Below are 21634 nucleotides of genomic sequence, written 5' to 3' on the forward strand. Positions count from 1 at the left end.
ACCCTGACAGAGATTTGCCTTAACATTTTCACTAAGTGCTCTCTAAAACATTACTTTTTTACACAGTAGTGTGGAATTCTTTGTCTAATTCTTTGTCTCTCTCTGGTTTTGCCCTGAACCAATCCAAAAGAAAACAAAGGTTTTGTGTGTACTGCTATGAAGAGTTCAGTTTCAATGCATTATGGTTTTTGGAAAATCCTTTCCCTTTAGACTTTATTATATTTTATATTTATTCTCTTCAAAATCCTCTTTCCATTGAGGAAGCAGGAGTCATTTGGATATAAAGATCAGTTTGAAACATCATTATTTCAGTAAGTGCAAAAATAAGTGTGAAATCCTATCTATATGTTCTTCAGTGTCTTTTCTTTTATTAAAACTTATAGTGTACTTTAAAATCTGCAGAAACTTGTTATGGGTGGAAGAAAATCTCATATAGCACTTTTAAAAGCAGCAGTTCTTTTAGTATCCCGGTGCACAGAGACATATTTACTGTATTTGAGCTCAATATAACTACAGTTTTCTATTGGTTAAGTAGTAGAAAAAATTGTTTAGGTAGTAGAAACCTTAGTTAATTTTGAGATGATGTACCCATCCATAAATTTGCAATGGTTCTAAAAATGGTAACTTTTTCTCAAGGAATGAACAGAGATATTTCACATTGTTTCCTCAAGAAAAATCTTATACTCTTACTCCATCCACCAAAAAAAAATTTGAAAAAAATTTTTGCTCTTTTTCTCTCCCAAAATAGATGTATCTGCAAGTTTCTCTTTTTAGTATATGTGTTTGTGTGTGAGAAACAAATATGGTTCTTGTCTCTCACACACAAAGATACAATGTTGTTCATAGACTCTCAGAAACGTGCTTTTGGCACACAATCACTTTTCTCCTCTTTGTCTCACAGAGCAAGCATAGCACCTAGAAATGGCTAACAATAGCACTGGTGATAAATACAAAACTGCACAGCACTGGTAGGAACCAGAAGAGTAAACTTTCCGAAAAGATGATCTCTTTCCAGCTCCTACCAGCAGTTGTGTGATACTGTTTGAACTGACTTGGAGCTGTGGACTAGTTCTTCCAGGATGGCTGAGTACTCTCTGTCCTTGCCAGCTCCCCATCAGAGGCCCTGCCAGGGTCTGGAGTACAGGACAGGACACACTCCTCTCTGTGTGAATCAGCTTCTCTAAGATGCCTGGGACAATTTCACTGTACTTACAAAATGTATCCCCCATCTGTACACACCATATGTTTTCCAGGGAAACAGCAAACTTTAGTCCAGTGAAATGTGATTAAGTTTTAACAAGAAAAGGATTTTATTATAAGCAAAGAATTTTTCATGCTTCTCAGACCTCCCTTCCTTCAATATCTCTTACCCTATCCCAAAGAAGAAACTTCTTTAGGAGAATCAGATGTCAGATGGCCTGGATGCCTGCCATCAACCCTCATAAATTCAGAGGCATCATCTAACAATGTGTAAACCAGATTTGACAATTCATGATTTAACTACCACTATAAAAGTGGTAGTTAAATCACTAAAATACATATTCTTCCTTTTTTCCAGTTGGCTTCCTGTCCATTTCATTCTTGGCCTGCACAGAATTTCCTACAAGGAAATGTACCACAGGGTAGCCAACTATTAGGAATTATTGTTACTATATGGGGAACTTTTTCAGTTTTGTACATAATCCTTTCTGAAGTTGTGCAATAACACTGCCCATGGAATTAAGTTGAAGTTTCTTGCAGTGGAATAAAAAGAAAAGCTTAAACAATCACACTCATTTTCCATGTGTTCTTTTCTAATAAAAAATGTGGCATTCTCTTCAGCCACGTTTTAGCAGAGGGATCTTATTCTACTTTTGTGACTTAGGCATTCAATATGAGATTTACAAAACCAAAAATGAAGACACTGAAGAAGGCCCTAAAAGTGCTTTCAATGTAATGCAGCTACACAAGCTGACATGTTTTAGGAAGAAATATTATGTTTTCAGATTGTCCCATGACAGCAAAAGAAATTAAGTCCACAGTGTTTCAGTGGACTGCCACTAATCATAATCTAGTAAAGAACCATTACATGGCACAACATTAATAATGCCATTTGTTCAGGCAAATTAATGTCTGCGTTGACACATGGGCTTGTAGAGTTGTAGGGTCTCACAGTCTAAAAGGCAAGCAAAATGTTTATTGGGGAAAAGTCAATATTGGATCAACCCTACCCTTGCAAATATTCCTTTTTTTAATTAATTTGCAGTGCTTTCTTTCTGGTACCACACTAGTCCTCATCCTGCAGGAATAACAAATTAATTGGCTGACAAGAACAACTTACTTCTGGACACAGAAATACAGGAGGCTGCCAAATAAAACACAACTTCCATCCTTTTCTTCTTGATGGGCTGTTTAAAAAACTCCATCTAGTACTTTTCTCCTTTTGTGAACATACAGATTTTTATTTTGTCATTTCAAAACACATTACTTTGTGATAGTATTCCAGAAGAGTATCTAAGTTTGTAATTCTATACAATGTGTATGTACTATATCACTCCATATTACTGAGCTGCAGATCTCCTTTGGGTATGGAGCTGAATTGTGGTCCAAGCTGTATTACTGCAACTCTGTTGACCTCATGGTTGTAATGAAAATTTTCTTAAAATAAAACCAGTATGAATATATGTTGATGTTTTTTAAATAGACAGCCTTAAAGAAGGTTCCAATGTGAAAGAAAAGCAGGCCAAACAAGCAAGGCAAAATTTCTAAATGCTTTAATTCACATGTTGTCCAGGGAAAGTTATGCCTAGGGTGAGCATTCATTTATTGCCTTACAATTACATACCCACTGTATGTAATTACAGTTGCATGTACCTTAACCTACTGCTGGGAACAGATTGATTTCCCAAATTCATAATCTCAGTTACTTCACCTGTGTATTGCAACAATGACAATATATCTCTGAAAACTCTCAGCCTTTAAACTAAGAACTAATTGTATGGATGTGGATGTCAAACATTTTTCACTAGCTGTATAAATTACCTGTGCTCTGATGCTCAATGTACAAAGTCTTTGAGTATTTTGCTCTGATATTTTTGCGTATTATTCAGTTCTTCAGTGTTTCATATTTAGTAGCCAGTCTTAGCTGATACTTAATGCTGTTCAGGTTAGGCTCAGACCTTTTACTGTGAAGCTGTGTTATGCTTGTAGATGTATAACCATCCTGGGGAGCAGGATCCCAAGTTTGGCTTGGGATATTCAGATGATCGAGGTGGATTGTTAGACACAAACAATAGTGATAAGTTTCTTGATGTTTAAGTGTTGGTTATCTGTAACAGGCATTTTTCTGCTTTGCCATTTCTAGGAATTTGTCATGATCGTTGTCTTTGGCTTGGAATTCATCATTCGTATCTGGTCTGCTGGGTGCTGCTGTCGATACCGAGGATGGCAAGGAAGACTGCGCTTTGCCAGGAAACCATTCTGCGTAATAGGTGAGTGTCCCAGCTCTAGCTTATTTTAAAGTAAATACCTTCCCTCTCCTGTTTCCTTTCTGAATGAAAATTACTGGAATCAGATTCTGTTCACAGCAACCAGCTGTAATTCCAGAATAGCTGTGTGTCAACTCTCATCTGTTTCTTTAGATATAAATCATGACATCATTAAAAACCAGTTCACATTTCTTATGTTCTCCAGAAGACATTTTCCTATGAATCTCATGGCCTATTTATAGGACAAATGAGGGATCTCATTGAAAATCAGAGATGTGCACTTTAAATGGACACACTACGTCTTGTACGTACATGCATAGATCCCACATACATATGAGTACATATCACGTTCTTCTTATTTAACCTCCGTGATCAGACACTGCAAGAAGTTTGAAAACCTCCCTAGAGACATCTTCTGACAACAGTGCTGCTTCCTGTTTTGCTGTTCTCTGCATGACAGTCCACATATCAGCTCTGCAGTGAGACTAGTATAGGATACAGTATCTTCTTCATTATTTCTCCTACATCCATTTCAAGATACTATTCCTTTCCTTTTTTGCTCTAGAATTCGTCTGTGACAATGGTGAATAGACTCATGACCAGTCAAAACCCTATTTTGAAAAGGGATCTGCAGGAAAACTGTTTCCCAATAAAGGCAGAAATCCAAGATCAAACTCATCTGATCATTTCTTATTTTTCTAATGGTTTGGAGAAAATCCTTTTTATAGATCATCTCTGAAACTCCATAATATCAATATCTCAACTTCCTTCCTCTCTCCAGCCTTTAATTTTATCTGCCTATATCTCAATACAAGTTGGGGATCAACTGGGGCAGGCAATATGTTCCTCCATGGATCTCCACAGCAGCTAGTACATGGAGTCATGTGCCTACAGCCATGGGTTTCAGTGTAAGCAGTAGATGAATGCCATCCTAGTCTACACAAGAATTACATAGTGTTCCTTGGCATGGCAGACCAGTATTTGTAGACCAGTAGTTAGGGCTAATGTGCAGAGCAAGTTTTTTTCCTTCTACCTCATTCCCTGGTAAATCCACACTTTCTTCCACTGAGCCACTCCTGCAATGGAGGAAGTTGCATGAGCAGCTAGGAAGACAGCCCAGATTATCTCCCCCTCAGAAAGAAACACCCTATCTATGCTATTTTATGAAAATGTGGAGAAGGAGAAAATACCAGGATTGGCATTTGTTTTGTTTGGGCAGCAGGGGAGGTGGGCAGGTACCTTGCCAGGTCACACGCCCCAGGATTTCCATGACTAGCAGAAAGTGGAAACATGGCTACCCTCCTTAACCAGACTTACCAAGATTTTACGGTGCACTTGAAATTTTGCAGTAGCCAGGTTTTGTCAGGGCACAATCATAAGAAGACATCACTGTTAATTTAGTAAAATTAACTTACTAAAGCAATTTAGAACTTACTAAAAACACCTTTAAAGATTTTGAAGTTACTAGGACCATTTGACTTCTCAGAGTGTTTTGCTACTCTTCCCAATGCCGTTGTACAGAAACACTAGCAGTTTGTTTGATTCAGCTTTTGTGTCTCCTCCCTTTCCTGTCTCCACTCAACTGGCAAGTCTTATACCAGTGATTAACTTCACTATGTGGTGTTAATTCTCAGCAAAATTGAATGCAGGAAAAATTCTGCATATTTAAAAGATGTAGATGTGGTAATTAGGGACATAGGTAGATTTGCCAGTGCTGAGTTAACAGTTTGACTCAATGACCTTGAAAGTCCTTTCCAACCTAAATAATTCCAAGATTCACAGGGGTGCTGTATAGATTTCCATGCTTTCCTTAAAACTACTCATATCTACCCTCCTACTGTTGGTGAAATAGTTCAGGCAGGTATTCTGGTGCAGATCACCCTGGGGGAGTGGGTTTACTTCACTCAGTTATGGTATTTCCTTCTTTCTCTGACATTCACCAGCTCTTCTTCTTTCACCTATTTTATGTAAGCAGTCTCTGGCCTTAAAAGCACCTTTTGTGTCCCACTTGGAACTCTATAACTTGCTAGCAGAATTAATTAGCAGACAACAGTCTATTGCTTGTGGATGTCTTCCCATGCTGGTACACTGGTTGGAAAGGAAAGTTTGTTCTGCAGCTTCTGGAAACTAAACCAATAGCTTGAATTTCTTGCCATTGACTTTTCTGCACGTCTCTTCTTCTATTGATTGACTTCAATCCATTTATGGACTTTAGTGTCCCAAAAGGGGGTTTCTGATGTTCAGCATCTTTCCGGATTTGATCTTTTGAGGAAAAACCAAGTCATCTTGCAGCTCTTAAATTACATAAATTATTTGCCTGACCCCTTGGCTTTGCAGTCATGACAAAGTGTAAGCCAGCAGCAAAGGTCAGAAGGCTGTGTTAGCCAGAGCACTGTCAATTGATGATTATCTCCCTTTACTCATCGTCCATTAGGCCACATCCAAGATACTGCACCTCATCTTCCCCCTCCAACACCAAATCTGAATGATCTTAAAAAAGTGAACTCACTGGAGTGAGTTCAGTGAAGCCATGAGGATGATCAGTGCTGAAGCAGTTGCCCTGTGAGGAGGGGCTGAGGGACGTGTATGTGTTCCTCCTGGAGAAAAGATGGCTTCAGGGGGAACTCAATGAAATCAGTGCTAAGGTCTCCTTAAGAGCACATGGCCAGTTTGGGCCTATTACTTTTAATTATTTACTTAGTCATCCATTCAATTATTCTTTCTGTTTATTGTTACAGTGGAACAATAATATTTTAGAAGACTTATTCTGTTTACTATTAATTAAATTTGCTATATATCTCTGGCAGATCTTTTCCCTGATTTTTTTTTTTTTTTTGTGATTAAACACAAATCACATAGGGCAATGGCCTTAGGGCTAGAAATAACCAATTTGAGAATTGCCTCAAGGGTCACATTTAGACAGCCTTTATTTTTTCCATTAATAACCTATTGACCAGAGAAGTTTTATTTGGGGCCAAAGCTCTGTGCTTATGTTAGCGTGCCTACAATGTCACTACTCTGAAAAATGAGTTCATCAAGCATTGCTGTGTGCTACCAGGTTAGTAATTACATCTACCAAATTATTTTACAGTTTTGTACCCTTATTTATTTCTGTAAAAATGGGAATAACAGTGTAGTATTAAAACTTGCTTTGTACTTTGTCCCATGTACCTGACATCCCTTGTTTTCTGCAATTGTGTACATAATATAAAGGGCACAGCAACACATCCTTACAGGCATGTAAGGTACTTAAATATGTATTTACCCCTGCAAATCCCTAAATCCCTATTTACCCCTAAATGTTACAGATATATCACTCTGAAGCCTGGGTTAGCACTGCAGAACAGTGATGCTGTGTTGTATTGCTCAGAAGAGCAGCAATCCAAGAAATGCATATTCTAACTGCTCTCTGGAGCCTATGGAGATCAGAGATGCTGACAAACCAGGAAAAACTTGCTGCATGTGCCTTAGCTCACTGAAGATCCCCAAAATAAAAGAGGACAAGTCTAACTGGGAAGATATATGGCATCAATGGCCCTGTCAGGCCATTTGGGGACACTGAAATAAATGAAGAGTCCATTGTCGTTCCTCTGGCAGTGGGCTCCCAGATGTGACTTGACAAAATTAATCTTCTGGCTACTCTCCTATGTGTGTCAGAGGATTTACCATCACAGTGAGATCTTAGTCTGTGAGGGCAACTTCCACTTGGGACACTGTAAAAATATTTAGGAATAATAAACAACAAGCTCTGGGTCAGAAGAGTAAGATCCTGCTGGCCTCACCTGTGTATCTGAGGTCCACTGAGCATTCAGAGGAACTGAAAACTGTCTCCACTGACTCTGTAAGAAATTTTGAGATTCCTGTGTGAGAAAGCCCAACAAGAGCAAGTGAATTTTAAACATAGAATCATAGAATATCCTGAGTTGGTCCACAGGGATCATCAAAGTCCAACTCCTGACCATACAGAGGACCACCCCCAAGTCACACCCTGAGCACTGTCCAAACACTTCTTGAACTCTGTCAGGCTGGTGCTGTGACCGTAACCCTTGAGAGCCTGTTCCAGTGCCCAGCCATCCTCTGGGTGAAGAAACGTTTCCTGATATCCAGCCTAAATCTCCTCTGACACAAATTCAGGCCATTCCCTTGGGTCGTGTCCCTGGTCACCACAGAGAAGGTCAGTCAGTGCCTGTCCCTCCTCTTCCCCTCACGAGGAATTTGTAACTGCAGTGAGGTCTCCCCTCAGTCTCCTCCAGGCTGAACAGACCCAGTGCCCTCAGCTGCTCCTCACACAGCTTCCCCTCAAGGCCCTTCCCCATCTTCACTGCCCTCCTTTGGACACTCTCTAACAGTTCAATGTCTTTCTTACCTTGTGGCACCCAAACCTGCCCCCAGCACTCGAGGTGAGGCTGCCCCAGCTCAGAGCAGAGCAGGACAATCCCCTCCCTTGCCTGGCTGTGATGCTGTCCCTGATGCCCCCAGGACAGGGTTGGCCCTCCTGGCTGCAGGAGCACATTGCTGACTCTACTGTCTGAACTCTATTCAATTTAAAGTTGGGAGTTGAAACTCCTATTACAGATTTTTTTCACTTTAAATTTGAACCTACTTCTAGTAATATTACATTTCTCCAGGGAAACTACACATCCTGGCGGTCCAGCCGAACGAAACATTTAATATATTTCAGTTAGTCCATTAGCAGTTTTACCACAGCTGCTTCTATTTTACCTCTAGTCAAGCTACAGCATGATGAAAATGTCAAAAGTTCATATTCTGTTGAGGCTGCAGAATGAGCAAATTCCCAACAGGAAGCTTAAGTCCATTATCTGTAATCAGGCCCTTGAACTTCAGGGCTGGCAAACCTTGTTTCAGAGCATTAAGTGATAGCAGCGACTGTTGCTTATTACTGGATCTATTTTTCATTAATTAGAGTGGTAATGAACCGTCATGTGGCACTTTTGTCAAACCTTTATAAACAAACCCATATCTAGTGTGTTACAAGATCTTCTGGACATTTAATTTGAATTATTTCAATATATTTATGTAATGACACATTATGTGTCTGTCACCTTGTTATTCAGACACATTATATAGTTTAAATACAGACAGATGGTAAATTTGCTGCTCATGATAAACAGTATAAACAGCCCCTTTCCAGTGTAATTTGAACTCTAAATAACCCAGAGATGGTCTGTAATTATATCCTTGACCAAGAAGATATATCTCACATCACATCTCATTATAAATCCCAGAAAAAAACAAGTTACAGCAAATTTCACGTTTGGAGACCTTCTGCCAGCTGAACTTGAACTCATCTCAGACATACCCTGCCCATTTCACTCCAGAAAACACTCTGATAGTAGTAGTAGTAGTAGTAGTAGTAGTAGTAGTAGTAGTAGTAGTAGTAGTAGTAGTATTTAGGTTTCAAATCAAAATTTCCTCAGATAATTTCAGCAGCCATAACTCTGTGTTCTTTAGGCTAGATTGGTCCCAAATTATGTAGGTTTTTAAAAAGAATAGTTAGTGGCATATCTTCATCTTTGACAGTTCTGGCAATGCAGTTTTTAGAAATGTGTAGAAAAATAATCTATGGGCCTTATCCTTTCACATGTCCTTTTGCTGACTACTAACCTTGCTGCTGAGTAAGGTAACACATTAAAAACATCAGGCTCTGGTCTCCTCTTTCTGGAGGCTGTATGTCTGCTATTCAAAGGAAACCTGGTTTGGCACAATGCAGTTCGCACTGAAGTTTCTCTCTGATATGAGCTAGAGAATTTAGCAGCCTGTGTTTGTTCATGCTGTGGTTTTTTGGTTTTACACTAGTGTCACTGTTGTGTTTGTGATGTAGACTAGATGAGCCCCTACCATGAACTGAGCAACCTGGGACGTGAAGACTAAAGAGACAGGGTGTTAGAAAGAGAAAGGCTGTTAAAAGACAGGGACATTTTATTAAAAAGAATTTATTTGTAATAATAGAATTCCCGTATTAGAAGGCTAAAAACGATATTTTCTTAAGCATGAAGTAATTATCCATCTTCAACAAGACTAATATAACTCAGTACCTGCACTGAAATGTTTAGCAATTATTATTTCAGTTCCCTTTTGTTAGGAAAGTGTCCTAAAGTCAAATATCACCCTCAAATTATTTAGAAATAATGAGGCTCCTGTCCATTCTCACCCAGATTGTGTATATGACTTAGGCAGTCTTTCAAATTATTATTTATCTCTCATATTTGAATCTCGGAAAATACATTGTAGTATAATCATAAGGATAATGATAAGATAATGATAATGATAAGGATAAGGATAATGATGATGATAATGATAAGGATAAGATGATGAGGATGATAATAATAATAATTATTATATCATATTAAATGCCATCTATTATAAAACATGATGTAACTAAAAAGTGTATCATAGCAATTCCAGTGCTGTTTATGAGCTGTGACTTGGAAGTGTAGGATAAGGGGGGAAGCAACTGACAGACCAAGCAGCAGTCAACCTTCTCTGGTTATAGTCTTTGTATGTTCAATTTTGCTCACATTTTTTAGGGACTGGCTTTAAACTTCTTGCTACTAGAGATACCCAGAATATGAAATTGCTGAGACAAATACCTTCCTTTCATAATCTGCCTTTATTTGATTTGATGTTCATATCCTGCCTTACTATGCTGAATTCCCATCATATTCATAGACAAGATAGTTGTTCAGATATCATAAGTATGTGTAAGCTTGCCAAATCAAAATTAAGTAGTTACTAGTATAAACACTGGTGTGGAAGTTAGACAGGATTATGCTAAATCTACTTATCTGCCTACTTGAATGTATGGAGTCTCAAAAGCAACAAAATGGTTTTTCAAATGTTATCACTCAGCATCTGAAAAAATTATATTTTTTAATGAAGTGAATAACATGTCAGAACATAACAGATCTGCAATAAAATTCTCAGCTTTCTTGGCTTCTTTCCAGATGCTGTGCTGCAGATCAGCTGCTTTGGTGTGTGACATTCTTTGTAACTCACATTTCACATCACTGTCAGCTCTTGCCTGTAGCTTCTCTCTGAGAAGTGTTGCCTCTTTGTATAACTCTGCTTTTGCAACAGCAAATTATGCTTTCCAGGCAGAAATCTCGATACCGTAGGAATACTTTCATATTGGTCCAAAACAGTCCTATTAGACTAGGTGTTTGCTATTTGGGCTTTTACAATTGCCCATTACTTAAATTCATTACACGGATGCTCTTGGCACTCATGTAGCCTCTCACAGGACTGTGATAGCCCTGGCTTGCAACACTGCTTTACTTCAAGAGCCACTTTCAGTGTGTCTTTTATTTTACTAATATCCCCATAATTACTCAGGGGTGCTTTGTCAGCAGGTTACCATAAATTTAAATGCTAATACCTTGGTGTGAGACATTAGACAGCTGTCCCTCTGTTTGAGTCATGATTAACCCTCTCACACATGTTAGTCAATCAAACCCTGCTTTATCTCATGGTGTCCCAGCCTCACCCCTGCCAGCCCAAATGAAAACACTTGGAGAGGTCCAAATGGAGTAATAGCATTGGCATTTACTGCAGGAATCTTACCAGAGTTATTTGAAAGCAACTATGTGAAACATATTGAGAAATGATGGAAGGAAAGGAAAGGAAAGGAAAGGAAAGGAAAGGAAAGGAAAGGAAAGGAAAGGAAAGGAAAGGAAGAAAGGAAAGGAAAGGAAAGGAAAGGAAAGGAAAGGAAAAGGAAAGGAAAGAAAGGAAAGGAAAGGAAAGGAAAGGAAAGGAAAGGAAAGGAAAGAAAGGAAAAGGAAAGGAAAGGAAAGGAAGGAAAAGGAAAGGAAAGAAGGAAAGGAAAGGAAAGGAAAAGGAAAGGAAAGGAAAAGGAAAGGAAAGGAAAGGAAAGGAAAGGAAAGGAAAGGAGAAAGAATATTTCAGTTGGAAGAGAGCTACAGTGATCATCTGGTCAATTACCTGACCAGTTCAAGGCTGACCAAAAGTCTAAGCATGTTGTTAAGGACATTCTCCAAAGGCATCTTAAACACTGACATTCAAGGGCATTGACCATTTCTGTAGGAAGCCTCTTCCCATGTTTGACAATCCACTCTGTAAATAAATACCTCCTAATGTCCAGTCTCTAAACACCTCTAGATATTGTATTGTGGGAAACTACCTCATTCATGATTACCTGTATGAAGCCCACTTTCACCAGTTCTTTGCACTGATAAGAATTCCATTTTCACCCTGCAGCATATGAGCAGGCAACATGCTGCTATTTCATATTTCCATTTCTTTGCTTCTTTTAGTTTATAATTGTATCTCTTATGACTGCTGAATGTGGTGATATTATTGCTCTTTCCTGAAGACTAGTTTATTTCTCTTCAGGTCACCTCTGTGTGCATGAAGTCTCCAGGAAAAGGGTTGTTGGTGCAGTTGGCTAAGAACAGTAGTTTCATTTTGCTTGACTGTATTGTTGTTTAGAAAAAACAACATTTTCTGTTGCTTTAGAGTAGTGTTTGCTTCTTCATATGCAGTTGTCTGGTATCTACTCAACTTTAATTTGTTAACTGTCAGTGCTGACAGTCTAAACATAAGCTTTGCCCACTGTTACACTCAGTATAATCCAACTGATTGCCAGATGTCTTTATCCAGCCTTGCCACTAGCTTATTAGTGATTGTAAAGCTTGAAGAAATGCAGCTTCCACAGATGTTTCCATTCTTTTACTTCCCTTCAGAGAACTGCATGTTGCCACCAGCACTGCTGAAGTGACTGATGGGCACAGTAGCCCAGTGAGTAGCCCAGTGGGAGTTGCAGGAAATATCTATTTTTATGATCATGCCTCAAATGGTTACACTCCAACTGCTACAATAGGAAAAGACTTGTGTATAAGAGAGAAAATACAGGTTTTAATTCCTCCTTTATACCCCTGCTATGTTAAATACAGCAGTTAGGAAGGTTTGACAATGAAACAATATTGTTACAGTGTGTAACAGTTACAGTATTTCTATATCAAGTTTAATATGGCTAAGTAAAAATATTTGCATATTTCTAGATGGTAATTTGGGCTTGTTCTGCACATTTTAATTTCCTCCCATCCCTAGCACTTAGGCACCAGGTGCCCATAACCTCATGTTTCCCATTAAAAAAAAAACCAAACATTTTTTATCTTTAAGCCTGTGCTGCTAGCTCTCAAAATTGAGTTTTGTTCTTTGATGATAGTTGATAAATGCTGTCAATAACAGATCCAAGGAAGGTGACCATCAGATCCATTTTACATTAACCTGTGGAAGCTCTTCAGTGGTGTAAAGGAGGCCACTCACTTTCACCCCTGTGTTGTGCAGCACTGGTGCCCCAATGCGTGTATGTGACCTCCTGGGCAGCAGCCACGGCAAAGGCAGAGCTCTTTCAGTCCTGGGGCTCCCCTCTGCCAGCCCAGTCTATTCATGTCACCCCCACAGGAGAGACTGTTTCATTTCAGGTGAAAATGTCACAAGGCAGAATGGAGAGGTTGTCACAAAAAATGATGTCATCTACTGTATTTAAGATCTCATTTTGTGATTGCCCCTGTTGGGTTTGGGAGAGTGATACCAGATTATGGGGTTTTTCCTTTCTGACAAGCACTGAACAGAACTTCTATTTCTTTCTTCATATTTCCCACACCAGGAAGTCTCAAGTGTGGCTGTGTAAGAGGCCCCACACCAGTGTTCTCCAAATTATATAATAAACCTTCTTGCTTGCACAGTACTGCCTCTTAGTCTGCTCACACACAAATTGCAGGTGGGATAGCAGTTGAGGGTAAAGAGTGGCTGGACATGTCTGGTTCTGTATGTGATCTGAATAAACTCTATTTACAGGAACAAAGAAGTCCCAAGAGGTACTCACCAACTGTGCAGACATCCAAAATAGCTGTATAGGTTAGAAATGCAAGTTCTGCTTTTAGGCAGCAGGGAGAGGCTTTTGCCTCTGGAGGGACGCTCAAAAAACTGAATGTGGGAACTCCTTCAGCCAACACTGAGAACATCTTAAACATCTGCATTCAACATCTGCATTAAATAACTCAGCTACTGGATACCTTCTGTTTCTCCACGACCCTGTGAATTGGGAGCAGATTTTTGATACTGTCTCTTCCCTCTCCACCTACGAACAGGCTTTTCCTCTCCTCACAGACAGGTTTTTCTCTCCCTGCTCATTTCAGCATCTTTACTTGTCAGTTTCCACCCATCCACTTTCACCTACACTGAATCCATTTCCACGGATTTTTCTGCTCCCACTGGGCTTTTTTGGCCTTTCCACTCCCATGCCACTGTATCACCTTCGTGTTAGATGAACATTTCCAGACCCCTTGCCCACCTGCTCTGCCTAAGCTTTTAGAGTATGATGAAAAGGCCATGAAAGTGCACATTCCTGCCTAGAGATTCCTCCCCTTGTGGATGCAGGGATCCAGCACAGACATAGCAATGCTTCCCTGGGGGCTGGATCACACAGGAGTCCTGGTTGGTGTCTTTCCACTGGCTGACTGGTGACAGAGACCCTTAATGATGGTGTTAATACCTGTAGCCCAAAATAGCCAATCACACATGGAGCAACCAGTGGCTGACTCACACAAGAATCTGGATCCCCTGAAAAAATCTAATCCCAGTAATTCAGGGGAAAACATCCAAACTTGTCTTTAGTTTTCCATGGTTATTCCTTTATACCTCAGAGCAATGAACATCACAAGTCATTTGCATATTGTATTTTTTAAATCAAATTTAAATTGTCTTTTGATCTCACTCTTATAAGAAGGGATAAATAGAAGGCATCTAACAGACCTTCTTATCTTCCACTAGTTTGCATACCTCTATCTGCCGTCTCATATTTTTCTTCTGACTAACCACTCCTAAATTATTCAGCCTTTCCTCCGTACACAAGCCTTGCCATGCTGCAGCTATTTTGTTTTCTTCTTGATGACTACTTTGTGGTTTTCTTACAGCCTGATGTAATGAGCATCTTTACTCCTCAGGGCTGTTGCCTTTCCCTCCAGAAATCTTCAGATGTTCTTTTCTCCACTGCAATAGCATTTTTCTCTAAGGTCTACTGACATCCAGCGACATACAGACATAGTAAAGTGACTAGCAAACCTTGTTTTCCAGTGCTTTCAAGGCACAAAACTGTTGTTTTGGATAGAATAAGTGAAGATTTATGGGAAGAATCTGCATGTGTTACTCACAGTTTGTGTCTTTAGCTGAACAAAAATTGGGTTAGTGAACACGAGGTCAAAGACACAGTTTTAAATATTTCTGTCAGCCTGTCTTAAAGCCAAATAAAACTTGTACTGAATAAATAGTGTTTTATTCCTCCTGGCAGGTACATATTAATTATGTTAAAGATCAGTTATTGGAAAAGGTTAATAAAGTATCCATAAAAGGCTTGTAATTGAACTTAATCTTAGCTTGCAGGAGGCCCTTAGATTTTTAAGATTTATTGAGCCAGCTGTTAATAAAATGAAGATGTTTGCTGAGGACTTATTCAGTCCATAGAAAGATTGTGTACTCAACAGGGCCATGAATAATAATTGCAAACAGTACAAAGACAGGTGAAATGTTCCTATGAATGTTGTTATTCTTATCTAGAATAAATAAAATATGGCAACCATAGCTACAGTTTAAAATTCAGTACTTGTTGAGCTACTGTGGTTCTCAGACCATAAAGAAATATTTTGGCTGTCTGAAGTAGAAGGTAAAATGACATTATTTGGATGTATTTGCTGTCATGGTCTGACAACATGCTACTTTTACACAGGAACAAGGTACACATACTTTTAATACATTGACAAAGTAGTGAGTAGCACTGGTTGATCCATTATTGGGCATGGAACTAGGATTTCATTATAAAATTTTTAAAAATTACAAAAGAAAAATCTTACTCATCTTCATTAGTCCACAATTTCAAAAGGGAATATTTAGTTTTCACATCTAAAAAATATCATTTTTTGCCATATTAAAAATATTTCTTTTCTTTCTGGTTCAGAAATTGTTTGGAGTACCAAGTTAACTTTTGTTGCATTTGATTATCTTTCCTAATAAGTGTCTTTGACTCGTTTCCAGTTCTCTCTTTGCCAGAAAAGATAGCTTTACATAATGATGAGGTATTTTTCTAATAGACCCACTTCAGTTATATAAAAATAACATTTATTCCAGAAAAAGGTTGTCTGTATTTCCAGGAGGTTACTTTCATTTCACATTAAAATAGTTTGCTTACTCAGATGATTCCAATATATTGCAAATCTAAATGATAAAGGGAAAAAGGGATTCAAGCTGATTAATCTATTTGATTTCTTCACTGGGGTATTGCTTAGGCGATGATAAGAAAAATCCAAGTTTCAATGCACTTTCAGTTTTAGTGGACTTCTTAAAATGGAAGGCAGTGAATAATGTAGCTATTTTCCACTGTTAGAAAAAAAAATCAGTAGAGAAGAAGTATTAATCTCTGGATTTTTTTTATTCCACTTCAGTGCCTAGAGAGTATTACATATTTTCGTAGAACTTTTTTCTCTTGTATGTGCCACTACTGTACATTACTATCTTCCTGTTTTTCAACAGCAATAAAAGTCAATTTTCACACTCATCTGGGTTTATCTCTGTGAATTATCTTGATATGCAAAACCAGCTCACTTTCCTACTTCTAAAAATACCATGTTGTTTTGCATCTTGCAAAAAGATTTAAAAAGGAAGAGAAATCAGCAACTTGTTTTCCTGCAATGACAATTAAGATGATTTCCATCCAGACGGCGTTACATATTTGAAAACACAAAGACCTTTTGGCTGGAGTGACAACAACATCTGCAAAAATCAAACAGCATCATCCATCCCAAGAATTTCCTGAAGATATCCTGCCAGTTACTTTTACTAGTAGGTGAGGATTAATCATAACCTGTCTGGCATCTGAGCAGAGATCTGATCCCCGACCAGAAAGAAAAGCTATATTCAGACAGAGCTGAAAGAAAACTTTGCCATGACCCAAGATCCTGAGCATCATTATTTGTAGCTAATGCACAACTCAGATTATCTCATATTGCTTTGGGGGATTTTTGTTGTTGATAGTGGTGTTCAGGCTTTTTTTTCTCTGTAAAACTGAGGCATTGTAGATATAAATCTGCTCAGCTTCTTGTGGGAGGTACAGAACTCAACTTCCTGCCTCTTCCAAATTACATTAGAGATATAATGCAAAATATCCCACTGATTTTATTGTAAGGGAACATCCACAGAGCAAAGGAACTACCACCTGGTAAAAATATTACACTTGCCTCTTTTCAATATAAATGTTGCAGTATATTCTATTCATGTTTTTTATTCTTTGCCCTCCTGAACTGGTAGAGGGAAGTAGTTAATCCTTTTTTTTCAAGATAACAGCAGTTTTCCAGCCAGTTACAACAAAATAACTTGTGTCCTATGACCTTTCTCAACAAGTGCTCAAAGAATAAAGAATAGTGATCCAATTCTATCCCTTGCAGAATACCCCTCTATTAGGGTATTCTGAGCCTTAAACTCGATGAATGTCTTTTTCTTTTCTTCTTTTCGTTTTGTTTTTTTGTTTTGTTTTTTGGGGGGGTTTTTTGTTTGTTTGTTTGTTTGTTTTTTAGCTAGCCCACAGAAGCACAAAGTACACCAATGCCCAATAAGTTACTAGGCTGTGCAAAAAGGCTGCTGCTCCAGTAGTCAAGTTTGTGTAAACAGACCTTTTCTTTTAGGAATCTGAAAAAGAACAACCTTATTTTCATGTACTGATGTACGGCCAAAGTCTAGTGTCAGTCATCAGGCTTTATCTTAAAATGCTTTAAATTGCCAATTTATATCAGTTTAGGATAAAGCCTATTGAATGCATTTTTGTTATCATATTTCTGTACTGTGATGTGCTCAAATACAGGGGTCTGGAATGTGTGTTGTGTTAACTTTGTGCTGTAATGTCTGGTTAAAATTCAAAGTATATTTCTACATTGATCAGATGATATCCTTTGGTCCTGGCCAGTCAGCTGTAGAGAATATTGAAGGCAAATTGAAGAAAGTTCTGAGAATAGCAATATGGACTAGCAGGACTGGTATCCAAAGAGGTATTAGAAAAACTAAAATGCTGGTCATTCCTCACTTCCACCACTACTGCCTCTTAGTGACTCAGAATAGAAAGCTGTTAAGTGTTTCTGTGTAGTGGTTGATGCAAATCTCAATTAAAACCTAACTGAACCCCTCAGCAAGTGAGAATAATTGCTCACTGTGCTGCCACAGGCGTGCATGCCCTGTGCCATGGTCAGCAGACAGAGCCCAGACAGAGCTGTCTTGTACCCTTGGTGGAGCTCAGTGTCTCTGTAACACCACAGAATCATAGTGCTGGGTTCTTCTCAAACATAGCTTTGAAACTGAGGATAATGAACCATCTGGAGAACTATTCAGAAATGACCACTACAAGCTGTGCCTTTTCTCTGGGTCATGGATAATAACTGTAGCTCAAAATTAGACCTTAGAAGGACAGCCTAAGGGTAGCTTAGATTTGGTCATACAAATGCCCAGTTAATTTCCTTTGTGAGTTAATACAGCTGCAGGCTAGATAAAACAACCCCTTGAGATTTTCTGCTTAATTCTGCGGTTTTGTGGGCAGATATGCCCTACTCATGTCCTAGTTTGTTGCCTCTCTTTACTGCTCTGTAGCCAGGGTAGATACAGTAATTGATAGCATTGAAGTTTCCTGAGTATTCTTAATAAGAATCTGTGAATTCTGAGCACTTTCTGTGAATTTGTAGGAAACACTATTTTGATAACCTAGTGATGATCCAAAAATGATTAAATATTATTCATTTTTCATTCAGACAAAATCAAAGAAAAAAATCACAAGATTCATTTAACCTGTATTGTCTTAAAGTATCATTTGTATTTAGAGGGGAAGAATGTTTCAATATATATGTTCCATTATATTAGCATTAAATGCAGACAGCAGGCAAAGCTCCTATAAACATATTCTTCCTCTGATAAAGAGAAGGATGATGCAGGTTTGTGTATTAGTTTAAGCATATGCATGAGCTTTGAGCAGATGAGAAATTGTCATTGATTATGTTTCCTAATAATCATAGAATCACAGAATAGTTTGGGTTGAAAGGAGCAACATCTAGTGCCATCCCTCTGCCATAGGGAGGGACACCTTCCACTGGACAAGGCTGCTCAAAGCTCCATCCAACCTGGCCTTGAACACATTTGGAAAAGAAGCATCCATTCCCAACCCTCTTTCAGTTTAAGGCCATTCCCCCTTGTCCTATCATTACATGCTCTTGTAAAAAATCATCCTGACATTCTTTCCATAATTTTAGAGATTGTTCTGATGGTACATCAAGGTGTTGGGACGTGTCACAATATCCAAGTATAGCTTTTGTGTTCCCCCTTGACTTATATAACTGGATTCATTCCCATGACACCTATGAAGGCTGTAAAATCTCACAATGCCCAAGAAGCTCACACTAGGAAAGTTGCATTGGAGAAGTCATTAAAAGTAAAACAGTCCCTTGTGATGATTTATGATGCCTCCTTTTCTACCATCATTATTCTCTCAGTCACATTATTAATCTCCCAGCTGCCATTAGAAATGCTGATAGTTTAGGAATGACAACCACACCTCCACCAATAACACAAGCAATCCAGAGTTTCTGGCCAAACTTGAGCAGCCTAAGGCAGCCCAGCTCTGGCCTTCCTCTGTGAGGTGGGGGACTTGGACTGGCACATCTTGAATGAGTTATTGAAGGTTCAGGTAGTTGCATTTCTGGCCTTCAGTTAATTCTTTTAGGTGTTACTGTTTTAGTGACATTGGACAATACACAAGTGTAAACTGTTACAAGTGTTCTGGGGTCATCTCTTTTTTTGTATTTTTCTTAAAGGGGCCCTGTTGTTAACATGGTGCCTGTCAAAAAATCTTTCGCCAGTTAATAAGCACAAAACTTTTGTGTAATCTCAGGGGGTTCTTGAGTGGTACTAGGTGAAATGTCTGAAGTGAAAGAATTAATTGTTTGAAATTTAATTTGAAATTAAGTGTTCAAAAGTGAGCAATGCAAAAGCTGCTGAGAGGCTTTGAAATCTCAGACTAGAGTTAATGAGGAAGAATGTTATCCACAAGGATAAAAATCTGAAATATATTTCTAAAGGGTGAATAAAATCATCATCATGGCTGAAGTGAGGCTTAATGTTTTGGAAGACCACACTTAAGACATTAGCTTAGGAAAAATAAACAAAGGGGTAAACATATACCAGAAACCTCTGTCTTTTAGTAAGTCATTACAGAGAAGTTTGGAACTATACTGCCCATTACTCAGTCTCACATCTCAGTCTTTCCTGGTGCTTTAGAGAAAGATACAGAGTGAAAATTGAGAGCCCATTAAATTAATTGAAATGCTGTTTTCCTACTTTTGCTACTAAAAGATAAAATATAGGAAAACAGTGATAGAAGTTTGGGCAAGCCTTCTTAAAATACAGAAATACCACAGAGACTCTAGCTACATTCACATGGAATATGAAAGGAATAATATTTTTAGAATAATATTTTTCTCTCTTGGTTTAGAAGAGGGCAAATGCCACCTGAATCATATTGTATAAAAATATGGCACAGAGAAAAATCATAATATACTTAACTTTTCATTTTTTCCAGGGTATGTTTAGATAAGAAAATCAACAAGCAGATTTAACATACTCAGAAGTGACTTTCAACCATTGCAAACTTTTCTTAGGACTCTGATTTCATTCCAAGAAGGGTTTATTTTGATTTATCTTACACCTGTTCCTAACAAGTTAAACTACACTGAAATAATGTGCCTGCCTGCCTTCCCTACCTCCTAGGAAAACACAGCCAGGAAGGGCTGCCTTAGGCAATGGACATATTCCTTTTTTCCCTCTTTCCAGCTGAGGAGTTAGGGTTGGAGTTTTGGTGGGAGTTGCGGGTGTGAAGAGCAAAGAAGATGAAAGAGCAAAGTGTGAAAAAACCACCACCAGCCTAGGAAGATTCTCTTCCATTCAGCTGTTTTCCAAACTGGTTCCAGTGCATTTTCTGCTCCCCTTTTTCCTCCACCTTTCTTCCCTTTTGGAAGAACTTCATCCCTGCTCTCCAGATAGAAGGGCATACAAGTAGATTACTCCTTTGGACCAAGGCTTTTAAAAATGGAAAGAAGAACTATGCTACTGTTGGCTTCTTTGTCACTTGTGTTCAGAGGGGACCAGAGACCCTCAGTGGGGCAGAGGACTCCCAGCAGTGCAGGGCAGAGGCTGTGATCTACTGGCAAGACTGAATTAATTTGAATTTTTTGTAGTGAGGGGCCTTCATAAAACTCTATGTTATAAAAAAGTACTGTCAGAACTCTGGAATAAGTAGGAATAAGGGCAGGAGCAAGTCACTGAATTTTTTAAACATTTTCATATTAGAAGTGGTAGAGGTTGACCAAAACCCCCAGTAAGCATTTGAATAATTTCTGGACCAAATGCATAATTACCAATATTTGGTGCAAATTACCAATATTTTATTCTTTTTTTAAGTTCTAAGAATGATTTTCAGGGGCATACACTGCTCTTCTAATGATCTCTAACTTGCTGCTAGGTCATCAGCACTAAATTAAAATGGCTGTTCCACTGCCACTCTTCTCAGAGCCACTGGGACAAGTCAAGATCATCCTGCCACCGTGTTAGTCACCAGGGACACTGCTTCTTCAGCACAGTCCGTATTGCTCAAGACATTCCAGCACCTTCTATGTTAGCCTTGGATCCAAATAAACACAACTAAATATAGAAAGAAGTTTGCTTTAGGTGGGTACATGTGTGCTAAGTGTCTGTCCTGGCAGTATAGTCAATCAAGATCTAGGGTTTAGTTCAGCACGGTACAGAGAGGTGCCTGTCCCCTGTTACATGATATTCCCTGCTCCCCAGTCACTTCTTCTGAAGAGTACAGCTTTTCCAGGTCCAAGAGCATAGCTGCCAGATCTAGGGGATATCTCAGATACTCTAAGGCATCTCAGATAGCACTGGAAAAATAAATTTGGGCAGCTGATTCAAGCTTTTTTTGTGCCAAGCCTAGAGTGTGAGGCAGCTGAGCAGCCAGCAGAAGCCTTCCTGAGGATTAGCTGCACCTCTCTCAGCTGACGTGATTACCTTGTGCTGCTTGGGGAGTTCAGACACCTGCT

General features: G+C 38.8%; 1 protein-coding gene across 2 annotated transcripts in view; it reads left to right on the forward strand.

Annotated features, from left to right (window-relative positions):
* KCNQ5 (potassium voltage-gated channel subfamily Q member 5) overlaps positions 1–21634 on the forward strand; it is a 280362-nt gene that overhangs the window by 205593 nt on the left and 53135 nt on the right. For both annotated transcript variants that reach the window (XM_063389466.1, XM_063389467.1), the window contains exon 3: positions 3344–3470. In XM_063389466.1, coding sequence (XP_063245536.1) covers positions 3344–3470 — 127 coding nt within the window. The remainder of the gene's footprint in view (positions 1–3343; positions 3471–21634) is intronic.

This window comes from Prinia subflava, chromosome 2, assembly GCF_021018805.1.
Source record: "Prinia subflava isolate CZ2003 ecotype Zambia chromosome 2, Cam_Psub_1.2, whole genome shotgun sequence".
In the NCBI taxonomy this organism is placed as follows: Eukaryota; Metazoa; Chordata; class Aves; order Passeriformes; family Cisticolidae; genus Prinia; species Prinia subflava.